Source organism: Ambystoma mexicanum, chromosome 12, assembly GCF_040938575.1.
Source record: "Ambystoma mexicanum isolate Mex_15411 chromosome 12, UKY_AmexF1_1, whole genome shotgun sequence".
In the NCBI taxonomy this organism is placed as follows: domain Eukaryota; kingdom Metazoa; phylum Chordata; class Amphibia; order Caudata; family Ambystomatidae; genus Ambystoma; species Ambystoma mexicanum.
In genome coordinates, this window is record NC_090936.1 from 281,629,437 (window position 1) to 281,654,746 (window position 25,310).

Sequence of the window (25,310 nt, forward strand, 5' to 3'; positions counted from 1 at the left end):
TGTTACTGCAAACACAGTCTTCTGTTGCCCTCTTGCTCCCTGGAAGATTCAGCAGTGAGTTGTCTCACCCACTCAGTGCCTTGGTTATTTGGTATTTTGTTTTGAATTATTCTCCCTCTTCAGCCTCCTGCCCATGTTCCATGCAGCCCTGTTGGCTTCCCTGATCCCTCCTCCATCCTTATTGTTTTTCCTCAGAGTCACATGACACAGAACACTGAGCGCAATCGTATCTCCTATCCTGCAAGCAAAACCTTCTATTGACCTCTTGCTCCCTGGAAGGCCCTGCTTTGAGTTCCCTCACAAAGAATAATTCCTTGACTGTTTGGACCTTTGCTTTGAAATGTGTTTGCCCTTCAGATTCCTACTTGCATCACCCTGAAGACATGTTTGCTTCCTTTCCATATTCCACCTTCACTGGTCCTGTTTGTTACAGAATCATATTAATTGTTGCATAGCCATACTTACCCTACATAGCCAGATTTATTTGCTGCAAAACCAAATTAATTGTTGTACAGCCTACTTATGTGATGTGTAATTAGATTAACTGCTGCACAACCGGATGAATTTTGGCATAGCCAAATTTACTGTACCTGACTCGATCAATTGTTGCTCAAACAGATCTATTGGTACACAACCAGACTTACCTCACACAGCCAGATTTACTTTAGCATAGTCAGATTCATTTTGCTCAGCCAGATAAAGTGCGGCATAAGCAGACCTACTGCTGCGTAACACACACTCACTTCTACATAGCCAGATCTGCTTTGTAGCCTAATCAGACTAATTGAGTTTAGAAAGGACTTTTTCCAAAATCTCTTTAGAACTACTGAGTTGATCCGTCAAATATTGTTCCTACTGACTTGAGACCTCCCTCAGATTTTGGGCCCAGCAACCGTATTCATTCTTTCTTTCTTTCTTTCTTTCTTTCTTTCTTTCTTTCTTTCTTTCTTTCTTTCTTTCTTTCTTTCTTTCTTTCTTTCTTTCTTTCTTTCTTTCTTTCTTTCTTTCTTTCTCTCTCTCTTTCTTTCTTTCTTTCTTTCTTTCCTCATTGTGAAAAATTGGAAATGAGCCTACCTGGGAGTCATAATGTACATAATTCCTCTTTGGAATACAGAGGGATACTAAGCGAAATATCAGCCAATCAAGAGATCATTATCAAGAAGGCTGATAAGCGGGAGCTGTGGTCATTTTGAATACTAAGAATTACGTATTTGAGTTTAACAGACAACTGTAAACTGAAATTTGCTATCAAAATGTGTTTGTCTGTGAATCCCACAGGGATTTTTAACTCATCCCTGCATTATCTAGATTAGAGGGGTGAGTCCAGGTTTATGTTACTATTGGATGTCTTCTCCTTATAAAGCCCACTCTTTCTTGAATTCGGTACTGCAGCTGTTGTTGATATTTCTTCCCACTAGATCTGGTCGTTTTTGGAGACAAAACAAAATTCTACTTAAAATGAGTAATTTTATCCCAAGGTACAACTATGCCACGTTTGATAGAAACTTGTCTCTTCAGTTACAGGGCTCTGTGATGGGGACCAGGTTTCTGCTTTCCTTTGACAACCTCTTAATTACTGACCAGGTGTGTGTCTTTTTCCATTACCCCACTGTTTCAAATCTTGGTTCCTAAGTGATTCACTGGCTGAGATACATTGATGACTTGTTATGTATTTGGGATGGTACCTTAGAGGAATTCAAATCTTATCATAAATATCTTAATGATAATACTGCAAATGTTGAACTATTCTTATTATACAGTCAAGATTCAGTAGGATTTCTAGATCTTAGAATGGTCCCCTGAAGACTGAATTATAGAGACCCTATGCCAGTAAATGTCATCTTGTACAACAGCAGTGCCCATTCACACTCTTGGGTACAAAGCATATTATATTGTTAATTGTTGCGCATTAAACACAACTGCAGCACAAAGGAAGAATACACATGTCAGGCTAGAGAAGCCATTTTACAATCTGAACGCCAAGGTTATCCTAAGTATATACTATCGAATGCTAATTTTAAACAAGTTGGACATCATGCATCTCTTTTTATTCACCTCACAAATACTTGTGAAAACACATACGAATAATTGTCTAGCTCAAAGATCCGGAAAGTAAATGGTGTTTCCCCAACACCACTTACTGGACCATAAAAAATCCAAATAAGCCCAAAAATACTGTATACATAAGTCAAGGAACTTGCTTAGGCTGATCCACGAGTGTGTTTAATAATGGCCCTTTGTGATAACACATGTTGCGGCACTAGACCGTGATTTCTCAAATCAGGGCGTATCTACTCAATCAATATAAATAAAAGTAATATTCCATTATACCAATTCAAACTAAAATAAAAAATCATACATTGAATTATGTACAGGTCATACACATTATAAACAATATGAACAAATCAACAGACCAAATGGGCATTTGCGACAGATATCCAAAATTAGCAGAAGCAGTTAAATGAGAATACCATAAGCCATGCAAACAAAAAAGAACGGGGTATGGGATGGGGGATCAGGGAGGTTTGAAGAGGTTGGAAGAACAATTTGAAAGATAAATAGAGAGGAAAAAGAAAAGGAAAAAACTAAAAAAAATGCAAATCGATTGTTCAAATTATGATATGTCATTTATATACATATTTTAGCCACATCTTTTTTGTTAATCCGAAACTGTAGCCCGGGACTCTCCTATTTCACCCACTATGTGTCTATGCTGCCGCATATGTTTCCAAAGGTGTGAAAAGTGATTAGTGCAACATTTAAACCTATTTAGTCTTATTTGGTAAATCTCCATTCATGTTACCGTAAGATTATATTGTAAAATGGTCTTACCGCAGGTTGTTCACATACGTGGTCTCACTGCATAGTTGCAAACAGAAATAGTAGTCATGGGTTACAATCCCACCTGTGATATAATAAATGTATAAGTAACCACATAAGTTTGGTCAATTCCTCATGCTGTTTCATAAAATTCCACAGCTAATGCTGTCGCAATCATATTTCTAAACAGGGAAATTAGTGCAGCGGTTTATTTAAAACACCCACCCCCGTAATTGTGATGGCTCAGTAAAAGTGGGGGTCTATTACATTTCCTCTCACGGTTAGTGCTACCTCATTCTTAACTTAATCTGAGGATTCCGATGTATTGGTTAATACACAAATCTCAAATGTGTACCAATATACAAAAAAGTAACAGCACGTCCCACCATGAATTCGGCATAGGAACAACGCTATGGGGCCAAAACTGCACGGATAATACTGACTGATCTAGCGTTACCTCACGCATCATAATGTCATTGGATAGCATGAAGGGTGGGCTTAAGGGACTCCAGGGCTTACCTTCAAGTTAAGATTTTGCGCTCCAAGTGTTGGTTCTGAAAAACGCTGACGTCCATTCTGATTCTAGTTTATAAGCATTCTCCATGGAAACTCAGTAGTCTTACTGTTGTTTCCATGACTCGAGTAGGCTTGGCGGCCATATTTTGGGATTAACACAATTCAAATCAATAAACAATACGTATTTTAGTGAATGCGTGTTACCGCCTTGCACTTACTGTTGTCTCTAAACGTGCCTGGTTTACCTTCTTGTTAGGGAAGTGAGAACCTAAATTAATAGCAAAGGAAAATGCAAATTTTGGTTGCGGCTGAACCCATGTAGGATGTCTCTTCAATCTTGACATTAATTAATTGGTCTATTCACGAAAATCCTTGGTGTTTATAATTGCATTATTTACCTAGCCTCAAACAACGGTAATTTCTGTGGTGATGAGTTTTCCAATAAACAAATGAAAATGCAAGTTTGCCCGCGTGTGGCCTTGTGAAGATGCGTATTCATTCTTAACCTTAAATGGTTAGTCAATTAACGAAAACCCTTGATGTTTCTAATTGCATTATTTACCAAGACCCAAACATCAGTAAAGGTTATGGTAATCAGTTTAACAATAAATAATAAATCTGTGATTGTTTAAAAAGAAATTGAACAGGTTAACCTGTTAAGCAGGTTCTGTCTTTCGTCCTAAAAAAACCCCTTGGTGCTCGTAATCACGTGTAGTGTCAAAACCCTGAATACACCAATAGCAGTTGTCAATTTTTAAAAAATATACAGTAAAATACTGGTGATCCAGATCTAGTTCGCTAGTGGAAGATTAAACAGTTTAATAAATATAGTCAATTCTGCATATTATTTCAAATAGACACTCTTTGCATCATAAATTAAATTGTTATTAAATGTACTCAGTACCATGTTGGTAATTGAAAGCCTAGTTCACTTGTAAATGGTATACTTGTAAATGATTATACAGTATACCAACAATAACCAGTTCAGGATAGTTTGTTTAAAGAAGTGCTCATTGCGTCACATAGATAGTATAAGTGCTCCTTTAAAGAAAAGGTACCATCTCGTTATCCGAGTTCAGACCTAAGTCTACTGTTCTGAAATGACAGATAAGTTTAGCTTCTTCTTGTCGCAGAAGTAATTCTTGATTTCCTCTTCTTCGACCCAGGGAGACTTTCTTAAGTCCAATGTATTTCATTTCCTTCTTGTCATTAAGTTGGTGTTTAGTTTGCCAATGATCCGCCAAAGGTAAGTTTTTGTCTTGGCTACCAATTGTAGATAGGCGTTCTCTAATCCGAATTCGGAGTTCCCGAATTGTACTGCCAATGTAGAGTAGTTTACAACTGCATATAATGGCACATATTACAAATTTAGAGCAAAAATTGATTTGTTCCTTGATTTTGAAAACCGTTCGAGTCTTTGAAAATATCTGAACTTGCCATTGCGTACTGGCACATTGAACAAGTGCTGCATTTTCTGAATCCGAAATTAGAGTGTTGTAGCCATGTCATGGTTGTTACTACTTTCACTTCTGGTAGTAAAGATGGGCTGAAACTGCTTTTAAGTGTTCTGGCTCTTCTGTAAATTACAGATGGGTAATCATGGATGAACTCGCCTATATGTGGATCTAGTTTATGCAGATGCCATTTTTTTCTGAGGAACTTCCTGATAAATTGGTTATTGGCACAGTACATTGTGACACATTTCACTTTGACCCAAAAACTAACAAGCATAAACAAGAGGACAGAGTTTGTGATCTGGTTGTCCGTTGTGCTTTGTTTCGTGCTGCTCGGATGCATTTATTGGAGTAACCCCTAGTCCTGAACCGTGTGGATAGTAAATCACATTCTGCAGCAAAATTAGTTGTGTCCCCACAGTTTCGTCGTGCTCTTATAAATTCCCATTTGGGGATATTCCTAATGACTGGCCACTTGTGGCAAACAAAGTCGAGTTGACTTCAGTCTCTTTGCGAAATGTATTAGTCTTTAAATGGTTGCCCGACACATAAATTGTAAAATCAAGGAAAATAATCTTTGTTGCGCTGCTGGTTCCAATAAACTTGATTCCCATCTGATTGTCATTAACTGTGTGTCTGAAATCTTCTTGAAGTGTGCCATCCTATATCAAGAAGACGTAGTTTATGTACCGTATCCATTTGATGACGTTGTTCCTGTAAACTTCGGTTACATAAATGGAGAGATCTTCAAACATACTCAAACATACCCATGACCAAATTTGCCAGTGCCGGCATATTTTACACCCATTGCAACGCCTCTTTTAAGTTTAAAGAATTGATATGTTGTAGATATTCAGATCGTCTTGGTCCTGCTGTAGGACAGTCCAGCACCGAAATGCTAAGCAATTTTCCGGCAGAGGGACTCCCAGGACCCCCTTGTTTTTTGCATATTTAAGTAACTTTGGGTCTCACCCTAAGTTACTAGGGGAATCCAGACGTGGACCCCTTGCTCACTATTCGTAGAGACGCACAGCTCCACCCTACTGATGACGTCCAACCAGACCAAAACACGTGTCTGGAGTTGCTGTTGGTACTCTTGTTCAGAGGGGAATTGCTTAGCATTTAGGTGCTGGACTGCCCTATGGCAGGACCAAGACGGATATGTTTTAGATAGTTCTCCTCTGTGAAAGATATTGAGCTAAAGACTCTGGGTAAGTCTCTCGTAACCGGGACTAATGTCCGGCAGAGGGACTCCCAGGACCCCCCTTTTTGTTTATCCCTGCATGGCCAGGTTTATTTGCTACATAACGAGATGAATTGCTGTATAGCCAGATCTCGTCATTGCCATAATTACTGTTATCTGGCTAGACTAATGTGTCTTACTTAACCAGTGTTACTGTTGTATTGCCAGAGAACTTTTTTACCTAGCAAGATTAAGGGCTGCATAGCCAGACCCACTGTTGCATAAACAGAGACAGAACTAATATTAGTGCTGAAGCGCTACTAGAGCCGATGCATTCTAAGGACACTTGAGTACTGCTCAACCCAAGGGCTGCCACCTCTCCCTGTGCACTGTACCTTAGTATAGACAAGAAAAGCATAGGGGGGCAAGAGCAACCCTCAATACCACAGGGACCAATTTACTGGCCAAGCAAAGCTTTGTGCTGACACCCTAGCCAGCGCCCAACTGCCCCCAAGCTAGATCTGTGCTTCAAACCATAACAACAAATACAAATAAACAAGTGCATCACAGCTGATGATGGTGTATCTTTGCTTGTTTGATGCACTAAAAACGTTTGAAACTTGTTTTGAAACAACAAATATTATGCAAGTTATGCATAACTATAAGCTTCATAATTTGACCAAACAAGGAATACACGTGACTTTTGTTCTAGTATATACAGCCCCTGCCTGTTTTTCCGTGAACTGAGAAGGGGACACATGACTCCGACCAAGCACTGGTTCTACTATGAATCGCAGCCCTTTTCTATGTTCGTGACGTGAGGTAGTCTATAGTTACCCTGTTCAAGCACTGGTTTCACTGAGATTCCAGTCCCCTTTCTATGACTACGGCATTGGACATGCCGGAGTGCATATTCACCAGTGTCTGCACCGTTTCAAAGTTATGCGACTCGGAAACTGAGGAGAATTTCTGCATCTCGTTCTGAGGGAAACCGTACAGGTAAGAATTTAATAACATTATTGAGTAGGAGTAAAGTAGCAGCAACGATGTGGAAGTGTACCTGCTGGCCGCAAAACGCAGCGGGTGACTTTTTTAAGCCACTTATGAGGCCAGGAATTGTGGGATGTTTAAACCCACGCATCCAAGCCATACAACATCATTGTGCATTACTGACATGGGAAACATCATGATGGCCGCCGGAAAGCATGCTGCTGGCCAGAAATCACCAGAAAGTGCGCAGTGAGAACCTGACAGGCAGGCTGCCATCTTCTTTTGCCTCTGTCAGTGTTAATACAAGAGACCATTGCCTGCCCCATCCTTTGGCTGCCCACCGAATAAAAGCAGACAAAGGAATACAGAGCTGTTCAACAATTCATTTTCTTGATTGTCAAAATTGCTAAAATCATGGGCATGAAACCACCAAAATAATCCAACTTCTGGTTGGGTGTTCTACATTACTCTACTGCAGAATCCACATCAATACAATGTTAGTAAGGATCATATGCTATCAGGTAAAATCCCCTTTTTGAAATGTATTAATTTAAGGCAGCTGTCAAAAATGGGTGCAATACCGGTGCCCACCACTGACCGGTGCTAGCGATCTAAATTCTGACAGGAGACTTGTATTTCAGGAGCTAAACAGTGAACCTGAGTTAGCTGGGACTTTAAAGGCTTGCTTGTCCATGAGAAGTCTTCACACTTGGTCATCTCAGCAAGAAGGCAGGAAATCACAAGTTTCTGTTAATCAAATTGAGAGTGGCACCCTGGACTGATGCCCTGCTAGCAGGAAAAACCAGACAAAGGATTCCTTCAGCTGAATAGGGTATGCTGATTTTGGGTGTGAACTGTTAACACTGCTCTGGGGGAAGGCAAGACATCTGATCTCTTAGTCAAGCCAAGTTTCTAGGGGCGGGGATAAACCAATGGGTGTACTGCAATGGAGGCAAATGTATGTTTAATTAAATTGCTTATAAAATATTGTATCAAGTTGACAGAAATGTACAATTTGGGGATTTTTAATATGAAAAATGCACCCACGATTTGAGACTAAGCTGGACGTTGTGGGATGTTCTGAGGCCAAACCCTGTAATTATTAATATTGTAACATCTGTGTTTATGCTAGAGACCTCAAAACTTACTGTAATATGCCCAGAGAGGGTGTGTACCTCCGTGTCCGATTTGATGAAAAACCAATATGGCAAAACCCACTAAAAGCGCAAAATGTTGTCATTTCTGAACACAAGCTCGTAGAAACATGTGACTTGAACTGAACTGTACCTTAGGCAATCTGTCATGCAATTTAGGTAATATTAACAAGTTGTGTATCTTGTAATTATGTGTTTTTTGAAAAAGAAGATATGATGTACGGACACAAAGGGGAGTGTCCTTTCCTTGAGCCCTAAAGATGATACCTGATGACTCATTCTGACTCACAATTCCATTCTCCAGTCAGGTCACAGTAAATCCTTTAGCCTATCAGGATCCTCAGAGGGTTGGGCATAGAAAGTCAGCCTTCCCATCCATTTTCAAAAGACATAAAAAGAGCCACTGAGACCCAGATAGGGACACTGATTTTCCACTCCTCAATCAATTTCTGCACAGCACGCTGCCCGACCATATCCAGAACTTAGACTCCAGATAGACTCCAGAACTTGAAGCAGAGCGGCCTGAACCAAAAGCTGAATCCTTCTCAGCAGGCCTCAGAATCCAGCAACCTAACCAAACTATTCAACAGCCAGGTGAGCTGTTTGATTCTAGCTAGAACCATATCCAGACCCAGAAAGCAGAGCTGTATCCAGACCCAGAAAGCAGAGCTGTATCCAGACCAGACCGCTGTGCAATGCCGATAGCAGACCCAGACCAGACCGCTATGAGCAGAACCAGTGCCAGAGACCGTCCCGTGGCAAGAGAACCGCAGCCCAAACCTGACCAGATCTGTGACGAGGTCCATTACCTTCCAAAACTAGGAGTGAGTATCTACAACTGTCCAGAACCCATCTCTTAGTTTAAAGTAATCTTATTCAAACCATTTCAACCTGTCCAGAACTGCATAGAAATCGTGTGTCCATTCTGTGATTTCCAAGCTGTAAAAGTGTCATCTGTCATTCTGAAATCTTGACTTCATTTCTGAAAATCTACCTCCACAAAAACGTCTATCTTTTGAACTGTATGTCCTAGAAGCGAGATTTAACTGTCATTTTAAGGCTAAGAACCTAGGCTTTCCAACAAACCCAATATACTTTTTCCGTAATCGCGGTCGACGCACTGAGAAAAAGTGCTGTGAATTGCAAACTAGCTCAATTTCACCACTTGTAAAAATAGCTGCTTCTTGCTTTCCACTGCTGAAATTTGTTTTCAACCTGATAATCACTCCTGAATCATTGCTAGTGTTGACCTGAACTAATTTAAAGTAGCTATCACCTACCCTGAATCTCCTATAGGGAATTAAAATCAATTTTAGCATATTTTTCACTTCATTGCAAGCACATTTACAAGTATTTGGCCTGTGTTTTAAAATCATCCCTGTTTCTCTAACATTGCTGGGGGGAACAGGAACTGAACTGCTTCTGATTGTATTCCTGAAAACTTGTGTGCCCTACTTTCCATCCCTTTCTATTGCATAAGGGGGGGAGTGAGTTGTCACAAGGGAAAAGGTGATCATACTATCTCCTGTTGAAACCATATTGAGTGTTATTTCTGTGCTGCATTCTTTCTCATCATTGCTTTTCCTTGAAACCATACAAAGTATTCCCTGCTACCTTATCCTTTCTATACCAACTCCTAAGTAATTAAGGAATTGTGCTACTGTAATATTATCCATTGTTGATCAATGTTCATACTCATAAGTGTGCTATCAAATATTAATGTATTAATAAAAGTGTGATATATATATATATATATTTCTGAGGCTTGTGGAATCTGCTTAGATCACATGCTGTGCATAGGCCGACATCTAGTGGAAGCTGCGGAGTATTACAGTTTGTTTTTCGAAACTCAAAAATGGGCGTCGACACAGGCGTGCCAGTAATACTATCCCTAGTGTGACGTCCACTGTACCCAAGATCCCTCACGCGTCTAGGATCCTCAGATTGTTTTTTTCCGCCATACTGGTCGGAAGCATCTTGCGGAGTCCCCTGGCCTTAGCCATACTTTTGCTATTATATTGCAATTTAAAATTATTTATTGACATCCTTCCCCACCCCAACGTCGACCATCGATCTCGACGACGGCTGGAGAAGACATCGACCGTCGGCTGCTGCACGACGGATCTGGGCCTAGGAAGGCCGCTGGCCTCGGCCCGGGCCTAGTAGGCCGCTGGCCTCGGCCCTGCAAGTAGGGAGAGTGGGGGGTGGTACATACTCTTCACTCTTGGTATATAAATACACCATATATATTTCCTACACTCATCAGCCCGCTGCCTCAAGGTGCGTATGGAGGGTACCCCTTTCCAATTCTGCCCCAAGTGCAATCGCAAATACCCTTGGGTCGACAGGCACGCCACGTGCAATCTCTGCTTGCCGAGGGACCACCCCGAAGCGAACTGCAGAGCGTGTAGTAGGTTTAAACCTAAGACACTTAAGGACCGTTCGACAAAGCGTTGGGCCCACCACGCCAGGCAGGCAGCCATGGCAGCGGAGGGCGCCTTCAGCGATGGCAGCGACGCCGTACTTTCGGACGGTGAGGGCATTACGGCGTCGAAAGACTGCCGAGCGCAGGTCCCCGACCTCGGAAGGTTGCCCGGCAGGGTGGCTATGGGGAAGACCCCCGGCGACGCAAGCGCTACACCTACATACACTAAGCACACTAAGTCCAACCGAACCTCGACGACGTCGACTTCTCGGAAAGAGGCACGGATAGAACGGTCCGACTCGGTGTCTGGCGCTCTCGATCGAGATCGCCTCATGACGCAAGGCAATCATCCACTCTTGCCAAGAGTGCCTCGCTCCCTAGATTAACGGAAGTTCCATCGTCAGAAGACGAAGACGACTTCCACCCCCAGGCCGCGCTCCAAGAGACCGAGAGCGCAGTTAACACCAGCGAGGCCCCACGCTCGAAACAAAATACCTCTCCAGACCCTCGGCGCCAGGCGTCGAAGGTCTCTGGGGCCTCTAAGGGGCAGGGAAAACATTTTTCCACGCACGGGGAGGGAGGGAAACAGCGGAAAGCTCAGCCTTCCACTCCTGTAAGACCATCCTTCCACCCCAAGCAGACAGATAAACATAGATCTACTGGGACAGCAACATCCAGCAAGGGTACCCTTGATAAGTCCTCTAAGTTGCCTACTAAACTCATACCCTGTTCCAAAGAATGGTCCAGTGAGGACATAGACAGGGTCATGTCAAGAATGTCTTCCTTAGCGGATTTTTATGACAAAAACCCAGAGCATTTCCTTTCGTATGACCCTCAAGGGGCCACACCCTCAGGCTCCTCTGATCCTATCCCCCTAAGTAAAAAGTCCCGGGTCGAAAGACCTGACCCCTTCGAGGTGCAGCCTTACTCTACTCCATACTCTACTCCTCACCCCAGATACCAAGGACAACCTTTCCCTGAAGGGGACCAGGAGTTTTCAATTCTGGAGGAACGAACCGGGTCTCAATACTATGCGGAGGATGAGGACCTGGAGGAGGTAGAAGATGAGGAAATTTACAGAGTAGATTCCCCGGTAGAGAGCGAAGCCCCAGTTACCGACTCGCCAGTTGATAACCAACCCCTCCTTAATGAAGTTCTCGCTCGCGCAGCAGAACATTTTCACATCGACACCCACGGTGTACAGGAGGAAAGGGACTTCGCAGAAGAGTTGGTGGGAGAGAGGAGGCCGGTCACTCAGACCATCCCTATCCTTAAATCCATCCAACGTAGAATAGATCCATCCCTGGTGAACCCTAACCTCACCAGAGCCGTCAACCCCAGAGTCGAAAAACTTTTTCGGGCAGCCCAGTCTGACCCTCTTTATATAAGAGGTCATCTTAAACCAGACTCCCTAGTGGTCACCAACACTCGGAAGAGGGCTGGGACACCCTTATCGTCGTCAGAAGCTCCTCCCGACAAGGAGAGCAAAAGACTATACGGGTTTGGCAGGAAGGTAGCCTCAACGTCCGCCTACCAAGCAAGGATTGCTAACTCCACCACCCTGTTGGCAAGTTACAACTGCCATCAATGGGAAGAGGTCGCGGCGCTCATAGCCTCTGCTCCTGAACCGTTAAAGGGCCAGTTGGCTCGGATCTCGGCAGAAGGGAGAGCCGTGTCTGGTTGCATTTTAAAAGCAACTTTCGACGCTGCAGACAACGCAGGAAGATTGATAGCAGAAGGTACTGTTATCAAGAGACATGCGTGGTTGCGGCAGTCGGGGTTCAAGACAGAAACACAGGCGTCATTAATAGACAAGCCGGTGGAACCCGATCTATTGTTTGGGAAAGCGGTCGAAGACGCACTTAAAAATGCCAAGGACGAGTACGAGACTCTCAAATCCCTTGGCCAGCTTACCAACAAACCCCCGAACCAGAGGGGGAACAGTAATTTTCGTCGCCCACGCGGCCAAAATTCACAAAGAGGCAACTATGCCCAAGGACAGGGTACACAATGGAATAATAACCAGCAATCTACCCAAAGTTACAATAAAGGTAACAAGAGAGGTCGTGGAAGAGGCAGAGGCAGCCCCAACAAGGGAGGTGGCACGCCTCCGCCAAAGCAGTGACGCTCAGTTCAGGGTCCCTTCTCACGCAACCCCAGTAGGGGGACGCATTTCCAACTTCACCCAGGCTTGGGAAGGGATCACCTCAGACAGATGGGTGCTGTCAACAGTGTCTGCAGGATATTGTATAGAATTACTGCAGCGTCCCCGGAACCACCCTCCATGACAAAGAATACACTCCTTAGAACATCAGAAGATCCTTCTCGAGGAGATCGCCATTCTGCTAGAAAAGGACGCGATAGAACTCGTCCCAGGACACCAGGTAAACAAGGGTATCTATTCAACTTACTTCCTTGTGCCAAAGAAAGATTTGACAATGCGCCCAGTATTGGACTTACGGCCTGCCAACAAGTATGTCAAGCCCCAAAAATTCCGTATGACCACGCTACAAGAGGTTATCCCCCTCCTAAAAAAGGGGGATTACATGGCAACCTTGGATATGAAAGATGCTTATTTTCATATTTCCATGCTCCCAGCGCACAGAAAGTACTTGCGCTTCAAGGTGGACAGTCGCCACTACCAATTCAAGGTACTGCCCTTCGGGATAGCTTCAGCACCAAGGGTATTCACCAAGGTACTGGCGGTGGCAGCTGCACACCTACGCAGGGAGGCAATCCCAGTGTACCCTTATCTGGACGACTGGCTCATAACGGGGGAAACCCCAGGAATTTTCAGGTCAAACATTCAGAGGACTATCGACCTCCTCCACGAATTAGGCTTCTCTATCAACGAGAAGAAGTCAAGTCTGGTGCCAAGCACCTCAAAACAGTTCCTAGGAGCAATCCTAGATACTCAGAAAGGGTTGACCTTCCCTTCGGAAGAGAGAATTCGGAATATACTACTGCAAATTCCACATTATCAGTCAGGTCAACAAATAACGGTACCCAAAGCAATGCGGTTACTGGGCATGATGGCGTCATGCATTTACCTGGTCCCCCACGCGCGTCTGCGCATGCGTCCCATGCAGGAATGGTTGGCGAAACAGTGGTCTCAGGCAAGTGGTCAGTGGGACGATCTAGTGGTCGTTTCGCCAACACTCGTACAGAGCTTACACTGGTGGACAAAAGAAAATCTCGCAAGGGGAAAACCCTTTTACGATCCCGAAGTACAAGCAGTGGTGACTACAGATGCATGCCTGACTGGGTGGGGAGCTCACCATCTCCACCACACAGCTCAGGGTCTCTGGTCTCACTCAGTAGCCAAGAACCACATCAACCTGCTAGAGCTTCTGGCAGTATTCCGAGCGCTTCGGGCATTCGAGCCCCATCTGCTAAACTTGTCGGTGCAGATCCAGACGGACAGCACGACAGCCATGTTCTATCTGAACAAACAAGGAGGGACTCGTTCGCCAAATCTGTCCAAACTTGCCCAGAAAATCTGGATATGGGCACTCAGACGGAACATCTTCCTGTCATCACAACATGTTCCAGGGGAGCTCAATTCCCTAGCGGATGCCCTAAGCAGAGACTCCCTCCCAAAAGAACACGAATGGGTCCTTCACAGAGATATCGTAGAAGATCTCTTCTCTCAGTGGGGTTTCCCCACTATAGACCTATTCGCCACAAGCGAAAACAAACAATGCCCAGGATTTGCATCCAGGTTCCCCCAGCCAGACTCCCAAGGGAACGCCCTGTGGATGAACTGGTCAGGGATGTTTGCATACGCTTTTCCACCAACTCCTCTCATCAGGAAGGTGGTGTACAAGATGAACAAGGAATCGATGACGCTCATCCTAGTTGCTCCCATGTGGGCGAGACAACCATGGTTTCCACACCTACGCAGGATGGCGGTGTGCGAGCCCATCAAACTCCCAACCTGGTACAACCTACTGTCCCAGCAACAAGGTCAAACAGTGCACCAGGAACCCAACTCAATGAACCTGGCAGCATGGCTCCTGAGGTCATAGAGTTTGGGCATCTCAATTTACCACAAAGGTGTATGGACATCCTAAAAGAATCCAGGAAACCAAACACAAGGCACTGTTACTTTGGCAAGTGGAAGAGATTTGTTATTTGGTGCCAGAATAAACAAATCAACCCAGTTGATTGCACTCCTTCCAACGTTGTAACATACATGCTCCACCTGCTGGACGCAGGTTTGGTTTTTAACTCTCTGAAAGTACACCTGGCAGCCCTCTCGGCTTACACCACATCCCATAACAAAGTATCGTGGTGGAAAGTACCAGTAGTTAAAGCCTTCATGGAAGGAGTAAAGAGACTTCACCCTCCTATTTCGAACCCACCGCCAGGATGGGACCTCAATGTGGTGCTAGCTAAGCTCATGGGCCCCCCTTTCGAACCCATGCATAAAAGTAGTCTCAAACACCTGACTTATAAAACGGCCTTCTTAGTAGCCATTACCTCTATAAGAAGGGTCAGTGAAATTCAGGCTCTGTCAGTGCAGGATCCTTTCTTTACTATCCACAAAGACAAACTGGTTTTACGCACACACCCTAGGTTCTCACCTAAATTTATATCTAAGTTCCATGTAAACCAGTCAATCGAGCTTCCGGCTTTCTTCCAGAACCCGCAAAGCTCAGCTGAGGTGAAACTACACACCCTGGATGTGCGTAGGGCGGTCCTCTACTATGTAAATAAAACCAGACCGCTAAGGAAAACAGATCAACTGTTTGTCTCCGTAGCTACAGGCAGAGAGGGGGATCGCGTCTCTAAAGGCGCGATCTCGAAGTGGATTATCAACTGTATACAGCTGTGTTACTCTCTTTCTGAAAAGACTCTGCCTTTTACGCCAAGGGCCCATTCTACTAGAGGCATTGGGGCCACTCTGGCTTTCATTGCAAATGTTCCCCTCGACACCATTTGCAAAGCAGCTACTTGGAGCTCTATTCACACTTTTACTCAGCATTACTGCATTGACACTCATTCCAAGACAGATACACAAGTGGGACAAGCGGTTCTAAGACACCTGTTTGCTCATGACCCTTCTCACATCCCACCTCCTTCTTCTGGTACTGCTCGCTAATCTATGCACAGCATGTGATCTAAGCAGATTCCACAAGCCTCAGAAGGGATACATTACTCACCGTAATCGTATTTCTGATGCTTGTATCTGCTTAGATTCACATGCGACCCACCCTTCCTCCCCTCCGAGAGAAGGCGCATGATTGCTTGTAGTCTTATCTTTCTGTCTATCTGCTTGGATTATCTGTACTCACGCTACTCCTCATGCTTCCTCATGTCAGAAAAAATACAATCTGAGGATCCTAGACGCGTGAGGGATCTTGGGTACAGTGGACGTCACACTAGGGATAGTATTACTGGCACGCCTGTGTCGACGCCCATTTTCGAGTTTCGAAAAACAAACTGTAATATTCCGCAGCTTCCACTAGATGTCGGCCTATGCACAGCATGTGAATTTAAGCAGATACAAGCATCAGAAATACGATTACGGTGAGTAATGTATCCCATATATATACAGTGTTTAATTTTTCCAATAAACCTTTTAATTTGCAAAACAACCTACTTCTTGGCTCAGTGAGGTCAGGGGGATTCAAAGAGAGGGGCGTTATGTAAGGGTTTATCATCCAGATTTAAGAACTTGACATGAAAATATATGAATAAGGGCTTCCATTGGGCATCCCAGACTAGGCATTGACTTAGTTTAGTTGCATGATTGAATCACTTACAGAATGTTGAAATCAACAAATTGGTTCACATAAGATAATGCAAAATTACTTAGTCCCACAGAGAGGGGAATAAACTAAATACGATTGTGATCAATAATTTGTGCAATGGATTTAATTAATTATTTGAGGCGGACCCCACGAGATGAGGGAATTAAAGATTTGGTTGTAGGACAACAAATGGCAAGCATGTGTATTAGATTTATTGCGTAGAGGGGAAAGTCTATCAGAGACACGTGTGTATTTAGATAACTCTTTTTTGTAATGTGATTGCTAAAACCCAACTCAAAATAAGAGCCTGTCCCATAGAGAACCCAGACGGGTACAAAATCCTGTTAGCCAAACTAACCACGAAAACTAAAACGACTATAAATTTAATATCCATATACAGAATCTCACTCTGATATAGACATACCTTTACTACTAACGCCATTCATTAAACCTAATACAAAATGCATAGTCCTTGGTGACTTGAACCTAGGATTCAATGACACCCAAGACTATAAAGCAGAAGCACTTTATAGTGCACTCAAAGACATGGCATTCACACAACTGGTGAACGCCCCCACCCACACGAAAGGAAGAATATTAGATTGGATACTACCTCTCAATACTACAGTTTCCATTGACTCCATTATCGCAGTACCCTGGTTAGACCATCATAGTGTAAACTTCTCTATCCTATGTAATGAACCAAACACACCTAAAACTAACATAGTGGAATCTTACGTAACGAGAAATATCTGCAAACTCTCAGCAGAAAATCTCAACCCATTGCTAGTATTTGCCCTCAATGACAATAGTATCAAAAATGAGAACCCCTGTACTCTGGCCGACACTTACCACAAATGTCTCACTAACACAATAGACACCCTAGCTCCTTGTGTCACTAAAACCAAACGCAAGGACAAAAAATCCTCCTTCTGGTTTAATGAGGGACTTGTTTCAATTAGACGGATTAAACGATCATTTGAACACCGACTAAATAAAACCCACACTCCGGAAGCCATGGACGCTTTCAATGCCGCAAATAAAACCTACAAAGCAGCCATCATTGCTCACAAAGCCGATGCCCTTAATACCAGAATCAGAAATGCCTCCTCCGATACAAAAGACCTATTCACAATACTTAAAGAGCTGGAAAACCCTATCCCTATCATCAACCCTGTCCAACCAAGCAAAGAATGGTGCAACACTATTCAAGATGCTCTTGCCAATAAAATTAAACTATTACAAAACAAGATTACTTCCAAAAGAAACCTCCTATCTGACAAACACCCCTCGTTGAACCAAATCACCAAGCTCACAGGAGACTCTACTCCCTCCTTTGATTTCACCCCAGTCTCCCAAGATTTAGTATATAGTACTATAACCAAACTCAAAGCATCAAACTGTAAAGGAGACAATTTACCAGCACACCTAGTTAAACTGTGCGCCCCTACCCTCACACCCATAATCACTAATTTCGGGAATGCCTCCTTGAATACTAATCTGGTCCCAGCTAGCATCAAAGAAGCGTGGGTCCCCCACTACTAAAAAAGCCCACTCTTGATCCCTTAGCCCCGTCAAACTACTGACCTATAACGACAGTCCCCTTCCTTCTCAAAATCATTGATAAAATAGCTTACAACCAAATATAAACCTGCCTTGAACATAATACCTTATTAGGAGCTAGACAATCCGGTTTCAGGCCCAACCACAGTACTGAGACGGCTCTCTTGGATCTGAAAATCCAATTAGACACCATCAGAGATACAGGAAAAATGGCTACCCTATTGTTGCTGGACCTATCAGCAGCATTCAGCCTGGTAGACCATGACAAACTTTGTGAAACCTTAAAAATAGACTTTAACTTCTCAAACAACGCCACACTCTGGATTAATTCCTTTTTATCGAATCGAACATCCAGAGTTGCCATCAGAAATAATGCAGCTGACCCTATAGCAGTTCCTATAGGAGTTTGCAGGTATCCTGTCTCTCCCCCACACTCTATAATGCTTATACAAAACTTCAATTCTCAGCCCTTGACGATATGGGTGTCATCTACACAAACTTTGCAGATGACACCCAGATCCTCACCCCCATTACAGGGGACTACGCCCAAGACACTCACACCATCAACAAAGTCTACGCCATAATTCAAAATTGGATGGCCCTAAAGATTCTTTGTCTCAACGATGCGAAAACGGAGGTTCTCATTGTGGGCTCACAAAAAAGAATAAGCACCCTCCATCCCGACTACTCACACATCAACATAGACGGAACAACACAGATCCCAGTACTCAAGCAAGTCAAAACTCTTGGAGTATATATAGATGCCAACCTTACAATGCATAAACAAATATCAGCCCTCTCTTCCTCTACAGATTACACAGCCAAACTTATCACACTCAGCCGCCAATTCCTCACTCCTACAAACTGTATCACCTTGGCTAGAGCGCTGATTTTAACAAAACTGGACTATTGTAACATCCTTCTTCTAGGAACATCCAAAACTAATATCAGTAAGTTACAATTACTGCAGAACAAAGCCCTCAGAGCAGCATTAGATATAAAGAAATCGGATCACATAACCAACATCAGGCGAGAAAATCACTGGCTGCCAATTGAAGCCAGAATCATTTTCAAAACACTTAGTGTTGTTCATAAATGCATAGTAAATAAAGCGCCAAGCTACCTCACCAATACCATTAAGGAAAAAACCTCCTGTACGACACTCAGATCCAATAAACTGGCTCTCTTGGAAATACCGCAATATAGATACAAGAGAGCAGGAGGAAGCAGCTTCAAAGTCCTAGCCCCCACTTATTGGAATGCCTACCACTTAGCGTAAAAAATGAGGACACATTAATAGGATTCAAAAAAGCACTGAAAACCTGGTTATTCAATAAATACTAAACTCAGCTACTCCTAATCAGCCAAAACACCAGAACGCCCTGACTTTCCCGACTCACCTAACTGCATTACCTAATGCCGATACTATGGCCTACTAGTATGTCCAGCAACCCTTCAGGTTTGCTACAAGAACTGTAAAGCATTGCTACTCTCTGTCTGACGTAATGTAACATTGTATAAGATATGTGATAAGATTCATTGTAACCTTGTACAAGATATGGGATAAGATTCATTGTAACTTTGTATAAGATATGCAATAAGATTCATCCATTTTCGCCGTGATACCCACGGGTCTGGGCGAGTAACAAATGTAATAAATAAATAAATAAGTAAATAAATAAATAAATAAATAAATAAAGAGTGACTGGCTAGATTTAGTAGGCCTGACCAGTGACGGTTTTGCCTACTTTTATCCTTAGCATTGGAAGAGATACCGGAAGGACATATCGTGTATGTACACGATTTCCTGCATCCCAATAGAAGGGGTGAGTAGCTTTATTTATTTATTTAATACACAGGCTCTTGTTCTGAAACTGTGAATTATATGAGGTGAAAAGATTGGCGCCCTTGTGATTTTATCCTTTATAGTGACAGTAAAGTCATAGACTGCGAAGAAATGACCTGTATGAACTCCGCCAATTTTTAGCTCCACTGAATGAGACGGCCCATTATAACAAGATTATGAAGATACATGTAAGTGCAGATCTATATGGCTGCCATATGTGTACAGAATGAAGAGAAGGATATTTATATATCCTCTGCCCTATATTTCTAGGTGTATGTAAATGATCTTCATGCCCCTCAGGATTGATTTCCAGTATCAGCCCTACGACTGACACGCTTTCATGGTTAAAGGTGAGTGTTGATAGGTATCAGCAGTAAAGAAAGATACACACCAGTGAATTGTGTCTATTTGGAATTAGAAGGCTTGAGTCCAATAGGCTGTTGTATGTATTTACCTTTAGAACTATTCCACAGAAGACATCATTTTTCCTGTTGTATGAGGAATCCCGAAGAGAGGTTTCTAGACCCTGAAGAAGTTGTGATTAATTAGAGGACCCAGGGGGGTCCAAGATCGGCCGAAACATATGTAGATCCCAGAGAGAGGGAGTAAAACCCACTCTATGAACATTGGAAAGTGTATTTAGATACAAGAAACAACAGTGATATGAACAGGATTGTTGTTTGTTCTTTTGTGAGAATAGATGTCACAATTTCTTTGTCCACATTTTTTTGTCTTTATTTCTATTGAAAATACTGAGTTGTTTTAGTGTATGAATGGTTGTATGAAAGAAGAGATGTTGATGTCATAGAATCTGAGCTGTGGAAATATGTTCTGATTTAAGAACATTAATATGAGGTAAAAATAAATACAAATATATATTTTTCTATTACAAGAATTGTTTCTGTAATTGTGGAAGCATTGCCTCTACCCTCACATATATCTTGGTTCATTGTCTATTTTCTATATGTCTTACCTGGAGGACATATGATATTTACAGGTACCCTTATATTTAACCTCGGTTTGTAGGCTGCCATTAAATTACATTCTGGTACTTGACGTTCTGTATTTATAAACGCTATGGGAAAGCAAATTCCTTACATACTTATAGGGCCACGACTTGATTTGCGAGCTCTGCTTCAGGCATCATTTTTGTTATGAAACCAGAGCGTGAAGTGATGTGTTTGGATGAGAAAAGTGGACGGTGGTTTTCCTGATTATTGAGTTTGGAAATTCTACATATAGCAGTTTTTTTGCATGTAGATGAATGTTGTGCATCAGATGAGAAAAACCTTTTCTTATGTACCATGTATGGGACGAGCAATGCTAGCTGTTCTGGGGGGCCAGCCACGGACATCCAGCCGGCCCCCATAGTGCTATAACGATAAGCACACGACAGGTCCAGTTCCTGTGGGGGTTGGGGGTAGGCCCCATGGTCCTACAGGATGCCAGCACCATTGGGGGTGGAGGCACAGCCAACTATGCCCCTGACCGTGCAGGCCTCTGCCACCGTGCTGGCACGAGGGTCTCACTGTATCAGGGCATGCAGGCCTGTGCCTCCACATGTAGGCCTGCAGCCTACATGAAATAAGACACAGACTCAGTCGCTCCTCTTCTGGAGTCTGCAGCCGCTCTGTCCACGTGTCTGCAGATCCCCCTTTTATTAGCTTGGGCCATGACACAGTCATGGCCCGTGTTAAAAGGGCAATACACAAGGTGAGGGATACATTCCCTTAAAGGGGCAACACTCTTGAGAGGGTCACACACCACACTCCTCCTTTTTCATAACAAACAAACAGCTATTCCTAAACATAGACGATCCCCTTCCCCGTTACAGAACAACATTACTTGGGCTACTTCCGAATCATAGGATCAACAACAACTAGGATATATCACGGCAACCCACACAGAAACACACTATACAGATAACTTGCGGGTGACAGTCGCGATTGGTGAACCGCCGGTGAAATGTTGGCAGTCTGGCCACATGTTTCAAAACCCTTTATTAACCTGGGGTGTGGAAAGTACAACCACTGAATGACGCCATTGTTAGCTGCTGGCACCATATAGCCCACACCTACAAACAGCGGGATCACTATTTCACCTAGCTGTTCTTTACCAAAACCACTAAAATAACTAGTATGCATGCTCACAGCATCAAAACATGTGTTTGCAGAGTCCTCAACGAGCAATTGCAGGACTGCTGGAGACCAGTTCCCTTTCCACCAACGTCCATTCAGGATATTTATTTCCAAGGTTCCCGGTCCGTCGGTGTTACAGTTCACAATAACCAACAAAGCCGCACCTGGGGATACCAGGGGCCACATCGGCCTAGTCCCTTGATGTTATGGCATGCAGTGAGACGCTGACAGCAGGGCGGCATCTAGGCTGTGCCACATCATGTTGACAGGGCATGGGGTGACAGCATGTTACTCACCCCCCCTTCTCCTTTGTCACACTCTCGCAGGCAGGAGTGTCACTAATGCAGTGGCACTGGAGGGTGCACAAGCACTCTTGCAGAGCAGAAACCCTCACTTGCTCATTGCACTTCTTCCTGATGGCGAGTGTCAGGGCTGCATGACGTTGGTTGGCCACACACAGGTGATGGGGTGCCTGGGCCATTCCTTTTCCTCCCCCAGGCAGGAGCCATTGCTGTTAATGGAGCAGCAGTAATGACCAGTCCTTCTTCCAGGCCGGACAGTTGAGCTGGTGACATCCGAGCTTGGAGCTGGCAGGAATTGCACACAGGGCGACATTTGTCTGGGCCATAGATGGAGGGCTGGTCGAGCAACACTCATGGCCAGGTGTCACGGCCACTTACTGTTCCACTGTCTCTCTTTCTCTGGGACACCTGTTGTCCGTGCTCATGCTTGAGGAGGTGGGGAGGCAAATCCATCATCTCCAATGGATTCTGCATACCTTCCATGTGGGGACTCCAAACCAGGAGCTGGTTGAGGCATGGGCATGTGACGTTGAAACTCCATGCCTTATTGTCCCCGGAGCTCAGATCATAGGAGCTCCCCAATTCACTGCACGGCACCCAGGATCTATCATCTGCTCCGGGCCAGTATTTGCCACTCGTCCTGCTCCAACATGGCTCACCTCACTTCATACTACTGAAACAGCAACACCTTCACTTCAGTGCCACTGGTCTGTGCAATGGCATGGCATGGTATGCACCTTCTCCCAGTGTTGGTTTCCACTTTAGAGCTGCTACTTGGTTTGCCGGTGCTGATTAATGCCCACAAATGGGGAGACAGGATAGCAAGTACCACTTTCGCCGGATTACAAACTCGCACGCACGTGGAAGGAGGCACGGATTAGGTTGACTGGGCTGTCCTGCCCTTCCCTCCTTGGCAGTATAGGGTTTATCTTGCTGCCTTCCTTGTGTCGTTACATAACCACTCACGACGAGTAGGAAACAGCAGGCCATTCTCATCACTGTTCTTGCCTTCTTCCTTCTCTGGAGTAATTTTGGCAGGGCACATGCTCTTTCTTGTTGAGGCTTTGGTGCTTCTCGTGCTGCACCTGGAGAGCTTCTACCTCTTGCTCGTGGCCTCTGGTACTCTTTCCTTCCCATGCAGCTCCCAGATATATTGTCTGCTGTGACCTCTAGCATTCCTCCCACTGGTGCAGTGCACAGAGGGCCTGGTGTCAGAACCGAACCAACACCCCTCCTCACCTCCCGTGGTTGACACTGCTACTGACTACACCTTGGAGGTATGTCATGAAGAAGGCCATTTGAAAAAGTTGCTGGCCAATATCTGGACTTCACAAACGGGACCTCAGTGTAGGGCATCTGGATGCGGTCAACCCTTGAGGTGCAGCGCTGGTATCCTAAGCCTTCCTCATACCTTTCGCATACATATGCTTGTACGGCTGGAATGAAGACCGTGTGGGACCATGCAGCTACTGGTAATGTTCCTTTGGTTGGCCTGGCCGCACTTCCCGGTGTTTTTCAAAAGCGTGTTCCTTTTTCTCATAGAAACCCTCTGGCATCCGATGCTCAATTACCAGAAGGTGCAGGGAGGAGGTTCGCTTCGGGACAGGCCAGATCTTCACTGTGCTGTCCACTGCACTCCGAACTTGTTTACAGAGAGCCAGAACACACAGTGCCTGCGGCCAGCAGAGGCACTGCAGGAGATTTGCTGGCGCGGCACTGTACAGGAAGGCGCTGCCCCATGTTTCCACACGACGCAGGCAGCCCATTTCTTACGAAATTTCCCCTGCTCCAATACAGAGCATTTCATTTCACTATTTTGCCAAGTATGTGCCTGGTTGGTTGATTCACACACTTTTATACCGTAAAGTTGAGCTTATTTCTGGAGGCAAAGATGGATGCCCTCGGACTTGGACAAGCACTTTCTAATCTTCCGGAGGACTATTTGAGGGAGGCGAAACATGTTCGAGCAGTGTAGCTGCGACTTTCCTGAACTGTCATGGTGACAGCGCTGGGGGATGACGTTAGTTGGGTACACCTGAAAGGTGCTCTTTCTGGTGGCTCTGTGCCAGGTGGAGACGTAGGTGGGAGTGTTAAGCGTGGCGGTATCAGCCCGGTTAGATATAAGTACTGCATACTCATATGCCATGCCCTGCAGTGTTGGCAGCATATGCGCAGCACCACTTCTCGGCCCTTTCCCACAGATCGTGCAGCGAGATGCAGCAGCCCCATGCTGGCCACCTGCCCCACACACCACGTACAGATAGGGTTCATGATGTCCTGCATTGCATCATAGATCCCTGCGCCCACTGTTACAGAGCCACCTGGGCTGCCGATGCCCCACACCCCGTGCGGCACAAAGTGCGGCACGATAGAGGACCTGGGGGGTTAGGCGTGGAGTGGGGGAACCAAACGGTGCAAAATGCAAGGGGAGGGGCAGCCAAGCGGCATGCCCACCCGCGGCGTTGCCAAGGAAACACAACACATATGGGGAAAGGTGTGAAGAAAAAGCAACAGGGGGGCAGGAGGAAGTCCGGCCCCCCAGAAGTGCAGCAAAGGGCAAAGGGGGTATAAGTATCCCAACGAAAAGCAGATTAGGCACAACCAGGTAAGGAGCTCACCTCATTCGGGTAAGCTCCCAGGGCCTGGAAAAGGGGGAGAAGGAAACGTTTTGCCTCTGCTGGCTTTTCGTGACTTTGTTTCCCCACAACCCACAGCATTTTGTTGAGCGGCGGGAAGTTACTGGAGCAGACCTAACGTCAGCGTCGGGGCCGTGTGGAGAAGATTTCAGGAGCCGCAGCATTTTTGTCGAGCGGCGGGAAGTTGCTGGAGGAGACCTACCGTCGGCGTCGGGGCCGTGTGGAGAAGACTTCAGGAGCCGTGGGCGCCGAAAGGAAGCAGCCACAGGAGCCGGCGATCGCTGCAGAAGAACGCAGCGAGGAAGTCTGGAACGAGGGAAGAAGTCCACTGTGGAAGGAGCCAGCGGCCGCAGCCGACCAGCAGCCGCAGCGAGGAAGTGAGGAGCAGCGGGCGCGCAGGTTGGAGGAGTCCATCGTCTGCAAAGGAGCAACGCCGTGAAGAGGCCCGGGAGGGCAGGGGAAGGTGCCGGACGAAGCCCGCGAAATCCGGGTAAAGGAAGGCACGATAATGAGGGGGCGTGGCCGGT

The 25,310-nt window shown here is 44.8% G+C and overlaps 1 protein-coding gene across 4 annotated transcripts in view; it reads left to right on the forward strand.

Annotated features, from left to right (window-relative positions):
- The window catches only part of SPX (spexin hormone), a 317,178-nt gene that overhangs the window by 262,052 nt on the left and 29,816 nt on the right, over window positions 1-25,310 (forward strand). For 2 of the 4 annotated variants that reach the window (XM_069628440.1, XM_069628437.1), the window contains one exon: window positions 19,622-19,687. The exons of the other annotated variants lie outside the window; for them this stretch is intronic. In XM_069628440.1, the coding sequence (XP_069484541.1) occupies window positions 19,622-19,687 (66 nt within the window). The remainder of the gene's footprint in view (window positions 1-19,621; window positions 19,688-25,310) is intronic. 4 annotated transcript variants of the gene reach the window in all.